The 12,004-nt window shown below is 41.7% G+C and overlaps 1 protein-coding gene across 1 annotated transcript; it reads right to left on the bottom strand.

Moving 5' to 3' along the window:
• Nucleotides 1–1,443: 1,443 nt before the first annotated feature.
• RMP24 (ribonuclease MRP subunit p24) lies at nt 1,444–7,217 on the bottom strand. The gene is made up of 5 exons (XM_084226753.1): nt 7,116–7,217; nt 6,978–7,000; nt 6,009–6,208; nt 2,860–3,068; nt 1,444–2,453 (listed from the first exon to the last, which is right to left on the bottom strand). Exons 1-5 carry the CDS (start codon nt 7,187–7,189, stop codon nt 2,300–2,302), a joined length of 660 nt encoding a protein of 219 aa, XP_084082879.1. The 5' UTR covers nt 7,190–7,217; the 3' UTR covers nt 1,444–2,299.
• Nucleotides 7,218–12,004: the final 4,787 nt, after the last annotated feature.

Raw genomic sequence — 12,004 nt, 5'->3', positions numbered from 1 at the left:
ATAAAAGATTGTTGTAAAAACATCTTTGAAAATTACTGTTCCCTGTTTGCCTTCTCAGTCATGGTGGGAAATGGCTTTAACGTCAGCTGCTCCCTATACTCAGGATAGGGATCTCATCTCAGTGATGATGCTGAGGAAATGCTTGATACTAATTTTGAGGTTTATTACTCCTTGTATTTTGTGTGACAATTTTTGGTGAGATAGCAGTGTGTTAAAGGGTCTGAGGTTCTATCTCTAGAACTGTAAATTTAGTTGAGCTGGTTATTTTTAGACACACTTTTGTAACATTTTCAACGTGGTACAAGTACTGCCAGTGATATAGATACCATTGCCCAGTAGAATTTGTGTGAGCTGGGAAATAACTCCCACTCCCTATTCAAATGCCACTTTGCAGGGCTGTATGCTTCTTGCTCTCATTTTACAAAGTCTCTCTGAAATCAGTGAAGACATTTCCTCTCTCGAGTTGTTCTTCCAGCTCTTCAAACACAAGCCAGTAATGTGGCCTGGCAGTGGTTTTGAGGGGAACTCAGCAAGTCTCTCACAGCCAAAAGCCTTCAGTGTTTGATCAAGTACAGGAAGGTAATGTGTCCTGAAGGGAAGAGTGCAGGACTTGCATGTATGTGTGTAGTATGTGTTTGCATGTAAGCCTCTGATGTGTCAGTATGTATATACCAATATATATTATGTATAGAGATATTTTTATGCATATGTGTGTCTTTCAATACACCAATTCTGTTTAAGTCCAGTTAACAGAAAAAACACTATTAAAGGCTTAGGAGTAATACAAAAGCATTGGAGATTATTTCTACATAGCATTTTGAAGCACACTTGTAAAACAAGAAAAGGCACGTACTGAATGACTTCTTTCGCTCTGTTCCCAGAATAAAGTCTAACAGCTCACAATAACAATCCCTTTTAACAACACATCTAGGTGTAGCTGACAACTCTGGTAATTCTAAAGAAAAATGTTTGGAGCAAATAGTGTGCTGCAAAGGTAACACTCGGTGTGCAGAATGCCTGTAGCTCAGTGCCTACCACCCACAAAACATTTTTTGAATTGCACAGTTTAGACAAGCTCTCCTCTGACCCTATGGATAATCACCCATTGGTTTCTCTGGACACTGGTTGTGCTCCCCCCTTCAGGTCTTTTATCTCTTCTCTGTAGTTTTATGCAAAAAGAATGCACTCTTGAGACAGCAAGACGTTGTGTAAGAAGCACTGTAAACAGGGACTACAGGGAAACGTGCTCTGATCTAACAAACACATTAACATTGGGGCACCTTAAAACACAGCAGATGCCTGTGCTGGTTTCACACTGGCCTCATGGGAAGCACAGCAATACCTAATGTGTGCACTTTTAGTAAGAAAATTTATTGCAAAATTTGTATTTTCAAATACTTTTGTGCAATGAACATTTTCCATCAACAAAATGAAGTATTTTTTCCAGAGGATTGGATTGTAATTACAGCAACAGGTCAATTAATGCCAAGTTCTACACTGGAAAAGGCAACACTCCAAGGTTTGTATTTTGATTTAAAGAGTGGCAGTTCATTTTATCCTGCATACATAAGAGGCAATGAGCAGTGAATCCTTCAGTTATTGTGCAAGTGTACAGGAGATATAAAAAGGTTACATGCCAATCTCTGAGACTCTTAAGTACAGTTTACAACAAACTCTTCTCCCCTGCCCTGGACTGCTTCCCAGTCCACCAAGTTATTTGCTGGTCCTATTTCTTAAGCAGTGTTCACTGAGTCTGAAGGCACTTAAACTATTCATTAAACTAGCAAAAGAAAAGGAAAATATAGACCTTTACATCCAAGAAAGTAAATGCTTTTAACTAACTGGCTCTCTTTTTTAGGGGGGAATGTGAAGCACCACGTGCAGAACTTTCACTGCAGACTGTATACCGGACAGGCTATAACCTCAGTCCTGAACAGTGACTTTATACTTTCTCATCTCTGTGCCAAACATAAATTGAAAATCTTTAATGTTGACAATTAAATGGTCCTGATGGGGCCATCATCAGCTTCCTCAAAGGATAAATCCTGGCTTTTAATTCTTGGGGCATCAGAAGCTGCAAAACATGTTCAAGATTCCCAAGCATATTAAACTGGCTATCTTTACATCCTCCTCTGGCAGACCATCACTCCCCTTTAGAAACAGACCTTCCTTCTACAAAACATGGTCGATGCTTCCACAAGGATGTTAGCTTGAGTTTTAAAGAAATCATTTTGTTGATTTACTAAAACTGGAGCAATATTTATTGCTGTAATCTTTATTAGCTTGAAATAATATATAACTAAAGTAAAGTCAAGAAGGTTCTGAAATCTGCCTTCTGGTTTTTCTCTTTTTCTTCTAGGTCAAGCATCCGTTTTAGCTTAGAAAAGTGAAATTTGGAATTTCGGGGAGTCTTGGAAGCAGAGTTGGTTGTTGTCTGTCCAGATCCATGTGTCCTGAAAAACAAAAGATTCAAATGTCTTAAAGGGGAGAAATCAGAATTAGCATAAAGTAACTGTGAAAGCACACATGTATAATTTGACTGGAAAATATCCAAGAGAAATAGTGTATTTTTATGTGCAAGTGAGCAGTCAGAAGCGGTACTTTCTCATGCAAATTTTAGGACAGACATTTTGCATTAAAGACACAAATGTGACTGGGTATTCTTTGCACACAGTGGCTTTTCATGAGAATCTTTGATTTTAAAAGTTGAAAAGTTAAAATTGATCTCCTCAACCATACCAACTGAGAAATACACTAAGTTATCAATTTAAACTTTTTAAAATGGCTGAACTAGAATCAACAAGATTTAATACACTCTACTTGGCAGAGGGCTGCTTCAAATAGGAAAGAAACAGGTACCTGGAAAGTGATGAGGGACTGTTCCCTTTAGATCCCAACCTACTGCAGCTTACAGGTGTCATTTTCTTTGCAGACTGAATTTTTACATCTGGTGTCTTCAGGCTAGATTTGGTACCTGGAGTGCCACAATTTTGCGTTTTGGCTGCCAGAAAATCCCTGCTTTTACCATAATATCTTGTTGTTTTGTTGCAAGATTTGCAAGTAACGAGCTATGGAGAGAAGAAAGGAAGTATCAAGCTGTCTTTCAGTCTTTATGTTATAAAGCCATTAGAAGAATTATCCAAACTGTTCTCCAAATACCATGACACAAATTAAATATTTGCTTAAGTGAAACATGAGATACTAAAAAGTACAAAGATACACTTTGTAACTCATACTTTAATTCAGGCTTCTTAAGCCAAATACATCCTTTGGGTTTATCTAGAAATTACTCCAATTCCCTACAAACTAATTTCAGAGGACCCATACTGCTGAATGTTGTATTGTAAGTGATATTCAGAGAACCCTGTCAAGACATGAAACAGCACCTGAACTAGTCATATCATATTTTGAGTGTACAAGATACACTGAGTATACTGGAATACTCTTACACATTGGGAATTTGACTAAAAAATATGACATTCTGTGTCATCTAAAGTTATTAGCATATTCTACCCCCAATGAAATTATACAGCACACTTTTCAGAGAATCTTGGGATAAAATATTTGAAGTACCAAACTCTCAAACCCAGTCATCCATTTTACTAAAAACAGCAAGTCTCAGTGAACAAAGACAAGGCTTTGTATTAGGGCAAAAGTACTTACTACAATAAGGAGGATGTTCTAAACAAAGAGCACTTGCTCTTCTCTCTCTGTACCTCTAGGCTGCAGGGAACTTCAGCAGCACACCAGGCTGAGAGGTGCATCAGAACTGATCACATCACCCAGTCAGAGGCTGTCAGGCATTCCTGATATCCCTTACTGCCATGGCAACTACTCATACTAAGATATATGAAAGTAATACAGCCAGACAGCTTTGTGAGGCACCAATTAGACTGACAGAAAAACAGTTACATGACGCTTCTGGTTAAAAATAACATACTCAAAAGACTGTCACAAAAATGTCTAAGCAGTTTTGAAAACATCTACACCAAATCATTCTTCATTTCAAAGTGTGTAAATTCAGACAGTTTATTAAAAATTACATTTAGAGATGCTGAAATGAAACATTTTTAGTTAAGTGTTTTGACTTCCTCTAGACATTCTATTTTGTCAGCCTAACAAACTAAAAACAAAGAAAGAAATAGCATTAACTATTTTAGTGCTCAGGTACTGACATATTTTTAGTTCTTCTAAATGAAATTCAGGTGGGAAACAAACTCAGCATTTCATGGTGACTTAGCACTGCATGGAATATAAATGGAGGTGACCACTTTACAATGCAGGAATTACTGGATTAATCATAGCACTTCACAGCTAACTTCCATTCCCTGATATGGATCAGCAGTTAACTCCAAAAAATTTTAAAGCCTTGAAACAGTCCCTATGTTATATGCCTTTTTATGCCAGAAGCAATCTAAAATCAAGTTCTACTTCCTAAGAATGTTCTCAGAGGTTCAACCTGTCACATTACTGCTTGCATTAATTTCCAACCACACTGGAATTTTCATTTGCACAAGTCTCAGGTATTAGATTACAGGGATCTACATTGCTAATTTTGAAAGCTGCCAGTTGCTGACAGCATTTTTAAAGACTTAAGACAAGAAACACTTAAATCATAATCCACAGGACAAATTTAAACTGCACAAAACACAAGTACAGCAGACTGTAATTACATACCAAGATCAAAATATTACCCAGAGTTTAAACTGGACCTATTTAAACTGAATTTTAAACTACTCATATAAATGCACAGTGTGTCCCTAACAAACACTCTCCAGCTACACAGTAAGTCTAAGAGCCCATCATCAATTAATAGGACACTGCTCTGTTCATCAGTTGCTTAAAGGGACACTTCTTAATGTACCCTCAACATTTGCAATACCAGAAAAATAAAGCAAATATTTCAGCTTGAAGAATCACAGAGCATCTTGAGCTGGAAGGGACCCACATGCATCATCAAATTTCAGCTCCAGGCCCAGCACAGGACATACAGAATCACAGCATGTGCCTGAGAGTGTTGTCCCAATGCTTCCTAAACTCCTGTCAGCCTTGGTGCTGTCACCCCTTCCCTGGGGAGCCTGTTCCAGTGCCCAACCACCCTCTGGGTGAAGAGCCTTTTCAGATGTCCTTTCTGAAGCACAACTTGGATCTACAATTTGGGGGGGAGTGCCTTTATGAAGCATCTGATTTTGCCCTGACAGCCAAAAACCTTGGTGATATATTCCTCAGTTAAAAAATTTTCGTTGACTCTTTAATAATTTTTGGTTTCACAAAATTTAGTCCTATAACCACAAGACTCTTATCCAAGAAAATTCCAAGTGTGCCAGCAACTACTGGGCACAATAAGCTGCTGTCTCATTTATTACAGCAACCATTCACATAACCTGTTTTAAAAACACTACATACTTTGACAACACTAGATTAAATGTTTACTATTATTCTTCCAATAGTAATTAAATGTCACATTCCTGAGTACTTTTAGGAAAAATAATTAAGGCCTCAAGAAAAACATCAACTTGTTGAAATTACCTCTATAGTTTAGTTATAAAAGTTTCTATAAACAATAATTATTCAGACAAATTAAAAAATTCTATTAATACAGATGGCAATTTTAATCTGATGTAGCCATGAGAGGCTAGTGAAATACATGAAGTAAAGGTTGTGTCAAAACATATGTGCTCAACAAGTGATAAATTGAAACAAAGGCAGTACATGAGATGTTTGTGTAGCTTCTCTAACATGTGCGATCACAAGCTATTTTTTTTGACAGAAAAGCTTACTGGTCTTGTGTTCATGATCTATCTGTTGTGGAAGGTAGATTTTAAAAATGTCATTTATGCGCAGAAGTTATTCCAAAAAGAAAGGAAGAGTCTTATGCTCATGAAAAAGAAATGTGTGGGCTCCTCTTCTATGAGAAAGGTTTCTGTATCTTCTTTTTGCCACTGAAACAGGGACATGAAATTTAGGGAAATATCATGTACATGTCAGTTTCAAATAACTGTCCTTACCAGAATGCTTCTTGACTCCCTGTACTTTCTCAAAAGCTTTGTCTGTTTCATGTTAAGCTTATGATTCTTTGCCTCTCGTTTAAGAACCTTCTCTATCTGTGGAGTCACTTTCATCTTTGGTTTGAGGCGCACTCGGTAGCCATCAGGAACCAGGAACTGGAAGCAGTAAGGACATATCTTTTCTAAGCCACGTTCATTACCTACAGATAAATAAAGGCAAAAGAATGAAATAACTATGTTTTATAAGCAAACTTTAAAATGGTGTGTTTCAATTTTAACATTACCACGGTATATGTTTCTGTGTTTAAGATACCACTAGAACACAAGAGGAAGCTGAGCACCAAAATGTGCTCAGCTGAGCACAATTCACAATAAGTTAATGCGTGGCACAAGTTTACATGATACATAACTGTAGATTTTCTTGAAAAAATGCAATTCCTTCCTAAAATTCTTTAGCAAAGGAGGCTCACAATTCTGCCATGTATGCACAATCTTCTTCCAGATTAGGGACACCAAAGCCTCGGAAAGCTCTTTGCCCATTTTAAGTGTGAGAAGATGACACGATCTCAGGCTAGAACGAAGAAAGGCTTTGAGATAAATTTCAGACCCAACAAGAGACTCGCTCCTGGCATCCGCCTCATTATCTCCTGCTGCCGGAGCTGGACTCGGGCGTCTCTCCCTAAACCCCCGAGGGCCACCTGGCCCCGCTTTCTGCCGGCAGCCCCGAGACACGGCCCTGCGGGGGCAGCGCAGGGGCAAGGGGAAAAGGCAGGGGAAGGGCGTGCCGGCATTCATCCATCCATCCATCCATCCATCCATCCATCCCTTCATTCCCATGCTCCTGTCCTTGCGCTGCTCTCCCACGGCACCAGCCTCCGCTGGAGCGCGCCGGGCTCACGGGGCGCCCGGCTCCGGAGCCCCCTCCTCCGGCCCCGGCTCCACCGCCTGCGCCCGGGGCCCCTCACTCGCCTCGGGAGTTGCGGAGCATCCACCTGCGCGGGAGAGAGGGAAAGCGTCAGGGCACGGCCGCCGCCACGGGCGGGGACATCCCGCGCGTCACCGCCGGGCTCTCGCACCGCCCGTCCCGGCCCCGCCGCGGTTCCTTACAGCAGGAATCGCGCCTGTCCCGGGCAGGACCCCGCCAGCTGCTCCGCCGCCGCCAGCAGCCGCCGCCGCCCCATGGCGCCGAGCGCCCGCCCCGCCGGAAGGATGGGGTGGGAAGGGAAGGGAAGGCGGGCGATGTGCAGCGCTTGGCCGAGCCCCGGCGGCACCGCGGCCGCAGCGCCGGGGTACCGGGCTGGGGCGGGCCCCGGGCGCGGGCAGGGCCGGGGCTGGCGCTGCTGGGCCGCGGGGCCCGGGCGGGGGGGCCGAGCCCGCTCGGAGCGCGGCACCCGCCTGGGGGAGCCGCTTGTGTCCCCGGCAGTGTGAGAGTTCCTCCGGTAGGGAAGGAAACTTTTACCTTAGGGAAAAAAAACCGCGAGGAAGAGGTGCCTTACGTTGAGGGCGGCAGAGCGCTTACGCTGGCTCAGAGAGGTCGTGGAATGTCCTCTGGAGACATTTCAGTCCCACCTGGATGCGTTCCTGTGTCACCTGCTCCCGGGCACCCTGGATGGATGATTTCCAGAGGTCCTTTCGAATTTTTTGTGATTCCGTGGGAGAAAAAAAAAACAAACCCCCAAACCCCACACATCTCTCTGTGAGGGCTTGTCAGGTGAAAGATCTGCAGCAGCAGCTCCAGAAATCCGCCTGATGCTCAGCGGTGCTGAACTTCATCTGTCACGCTCTCTATTGGAGGTGCCTTTTCCGAGGGTTTTGGCGACTGCAGACTTTATCACTCTGCAAATAAGCTCCCATTAAACAAACGAAGAAACAAACAAAAAAACCCCAAAGACCAAACAAACAAAACCATAAACAAAAACCCTACCAAAACCACACAAAAAAAAAAAAAAGACCACCCCCACAACCCCCCAAAAAAGCCCCAAAACCAAACCCTCAGCTTTTCACCGTTTGATGCGTGTTTTATTAATTCCCTCAGCCATGCTCATTTGCTAGACGTTTTTATCCTTTGATCTGTTGGTAATGGTGTTCATTTAGGAAAGGTATTCAGCTGAGCAGGCTTCGATAAAGGAATTTGAATAAATATAATTATTTCTTATTTTCTGACACGGAGTAGCCAAAGGCTTTAAAAATAGAAAAGCAAAGGGAAAAAGAAATTTCAAGGCTTCCTTTAAGACAGCTTTACTGCACAGTCAGTAAATCTTGACTTGTTAATGAAATGTTCATAATAGGTACAATTAGGGCCTCTGTTGACTCTATTTTTTTAATGAAACGAATTTTTTCAATTACCTTTCAATGTTATATTTTTGTTTCTTTATTGCTGACTTTTTTGATCCTAACTTTTGAGTGAACTCCAACCTTTTCTGAGTGGAAGAGCAGAGATGTTATGTAATATCCCTTCAAAACACAACCAGTGTCCATCAGTCAACAGATGTTTTGGCAAATTAAATATTCCCACTTATTAATACTGGCGAGGGAAAATGAAACACAAGGAAGCAAAAATAATTCCAACACTTTTTTGAGGTGTGGATCTGTGTCTATAATTTTTTAAGCGCGTTTGTTCCCTAGGGAAGTTGGTTGTGGAGGAAGAATGGTGAGGCAAGATAGTGCTTTCCCAGCTGCTGCCTAGATAAAGGGAAATGTGCTTGGGATTTCTTCTTTTGCCTGGAGCTGGAACCTGACTCCTCCCTGCCCCTGGAGTGGTGCAGGTGGGCCAGAGCATCTGCAGCAGCACCATGGATTCACTTTTTCTTGTGAGAACAAGTGCCTGAGCGACCTGATTAACCATTGTGGGCTGTACTTATTAGGCAATGACTAACACAATGCAAAGGATTAATTTCCATTTGCCCCCCCCCTCCTCCTTCACTTTTACACTCTTTATATCCCTGCTTTTTTCTCCCTCAGTGTCTTCCAGTCTGCCTGAAATGCTTGTACACGTTTCTCTCCTTCTGCTCCTGAGACAACACTGGGCCATTCCTTTTTTTTTAATCTTAGTTGGCTAGATTCTCTTTGCATTATAGATCATCTTTGTCCAAAAAGCAGGGCAGACAGCCACTCCCAGTGCCATCCACACACAGTGCCTCGTCCCGGATCCTGTCACACGAGGCTTTCCCATGTTAGGTGAGGTGCTGAATGTGCTAAACAAAGCACTAGAGATAAAGGCGAAATGGACCAAACCATGGCCTCAAATTCATGGCTCTCTACCAGCCCCTTCCTGCAGAACTCCCATCAAAAGGCAGTATTTCTGTGCATCCAGTGCTGGCAGGACCAAATCCTTAAAACCAGACAACCCTCAGATCCCCGGCACAGTATTTATGGCATCAGTAGGATGAATTCATCTGCATTTCAAGGCAGAACGCATTCGTCTCTACTTTTTCCTGGCTTTTGTTCACCAAAAAAAAAAAGCCCACGTTAGCAGAGCCATGTTACAAACTGCTTCCCGCTTCTGTTGTTTAGCGGTTTGTAGCTACCGCGGCTGGCCAACAGGCTGTAAATCTTGCCTGGTGTTTTGTAACAAAGGAAAAAATAGAATGATTTGTGTTGACTTTTGGTCATCGTGTATCATTATCGATCCGGGGGAGGGCGGCGGGGAGCGCGTACCGCGTATCTGTTGCTCGCCTCTTCTCCGGAAAGGCGGCGTGAGCCAGCAGTCAGTAGAGGGCAATAGAGAAATACAGTTTGTGATGCCTAAAGGATTTGAAGCCCTGATTATGTGTTTACAGAAAAGAAAAAGAAGAAAAGAAGAGCCAGGAGGATAGGTTGTTCAGTTTACTACCGGAGACCTGACTGTGACAGACCACCAAGAAAACAAAATTTTCAAAGAGAGTAGAGAAGACCTTCTGCAGCACCTGCAAGTCTGTCCTTTTTTCTTCAGAGTTACGTAGGATAACTTAGCCAGAACTTATTGATGTCTGCATGTTCAGTGGACTCGGGAATGGACTGGGAGATGCGGAAACGTACTCTTTGGAAGAAACAGGAGAGGAGGCATTTCAAAGATCCTGCAGGTGACAAAGGTGAGCAAACTCACAGCTTCTCTTTCACGTGAGATAATAAATGTTCAGTCAGCTGTATAAAAGTCATGAACACACTGAGTGAGTGATAGAAATTATATGAGAATTTTGCTTTTTCAGGCATGCTTCTGCATGATTCATTTCCTCACTGAAAAAAGAGAATAGTGATGCTACAAGGATAAGCATTTCCAAGCATATGTTATTTTGAAGACATGCTAAAACCAGTGACCTGTTTTATGTGTCATATTTTGTATTAGAACTGTTTGAAACATGCTCATCGTTTTACAAGGTTTATGTGCTATAGTTCCTAGACTCTAGTTTACAGAGAAATATATTAAAAATGTGACTATTGTTACTCCTTTTAGAGGGGCTTTTTGCTCAGCTTTTAGAGAAATGTGATTTGAAGGTTTGGAGAAATTTATTAAGAGATTTTTGGATGCATAGTGGGAATGTCCTCAGGTTTCTCAAAGGCTTTTTAGTCAGAAAGATATTGAGAAGTGATAACTAAGAACACAGTAATAACAAAAGGTGTTAAGCCATTGAAATCAAGGGGGTGGAAGAGGGCTGGGAAAGCAAAAAAAAAAAAATACAAGAGACTAAGTTAGAAAATAAACATGTGAAACACTTTTCTATTGCCAAGATCTCAGCTGGTGTCACCATAACACTTGGAAAATATCCTCAGGATGCCGGGAACCATTAAAGCAGTACAGATTATCAGAAGATAAACTTCCACTTCAGCTGCCACCACTCCCAGAAGTGACCAATGAGAAATGTTTGGGAAATGAAAGATGAAGAATCAAAGCATTGACATTCTGAGGATATCACAGAGCAAATGCAAGGGTATCTAGAGGTCAGTCAGACAGTACCCATTTAAAACAAGGCAAGCCGATAAATAAAATAAATAAATCATATTCTGAAACAAACCATCAGCTTTTAAAAGGTAATTGAATGACAAGTTATCTGGTATTCCTCCTGAGCTTGGATTTATTTTGTAAGTGGTACCATAGGTAAGGCTATGACACAGTGATTTATCTATGCTTTGAGTGCCAAAGCATGTAAAAGATTAGTGTGGTTTTTGTTAGTTTATACATTGTTTAGAACAAGCTTCCTTGCAGTATGTACGTGAGGGAGGTGAAAGATAACGTATACAAAGCATGCCACTATATTCTGTGGGTTGGCAACATCCATTTGATAGGGAATGGACCCAAATGACTATCAGAATCCACCTGATCTTGAAAGCTGCAAGTTCCAGCTTTCAATTTTTTCTTCCTTTCATTCAATTTCCAGTACTCTATATCTTCTTGAATACTTGTAAATCCATTATCTCAAAAGATAATAGAAATTAAAGATGGTATTGAACAAAAACCTCAAAGAGAAATATTCATGCAGCTTAATAGTGCCAACTCTTCTTTAAAGTGGTCTCTGGTAGAAACTATTAACTCTGTATCTAGGATGTGAAGCTGTAGGGCAGTAAACATTTCCTTATAACTGATACCTATTTTCAGTGAAATTAGCAGGGTTGCTGTGTGGTGTAATATCTCTACAAATACAGTCAAAGGAAGTTTTGTAGTGGGAAGCCACACAGGCCAGCGGCTGGGGCTGAGGAATGGAAGGTGCTGCTCCTCGAAGTCCAGGCCTTGCTTTTTCCCTGTGTGACTTTGTGGTACATTAGGCTTGTTTATGGTCAGCTCATGAAGTGGCCATCCTGGCACCTTGCCCATGCCAAGGGTTAGGCTTCGAGTGGCAGGGTGCAGATTGTACAAGGAGGCTCTACTTCCATGCAGCTTATGGGAAAGGCCATTGCCAGGTTGCAGTGTCCTTCAGTACACAGACAAACATACTCCTGTGCCAATTCTGCCGGTAAGTCCTTGTTACCTTGAGTCATAATAAACCATTCCTTAATTTTCACTCACAGAACAGTTGTCTAAA

The sequence above is a fragment of the Fringilla coelebs genome (assembly GCF_963513975.1).
Source record: "Fringilla coelebs genome assembly, chromosome: 1".
NCBI lineage: Eukaryota > Metazoa > Chordata > Aves > Passeriformes > Fringillidae > Fringilla > Fringilla coelebs.
This window is presented reverse-complemented; position numbering and strand designations above follow the sequence as displayed.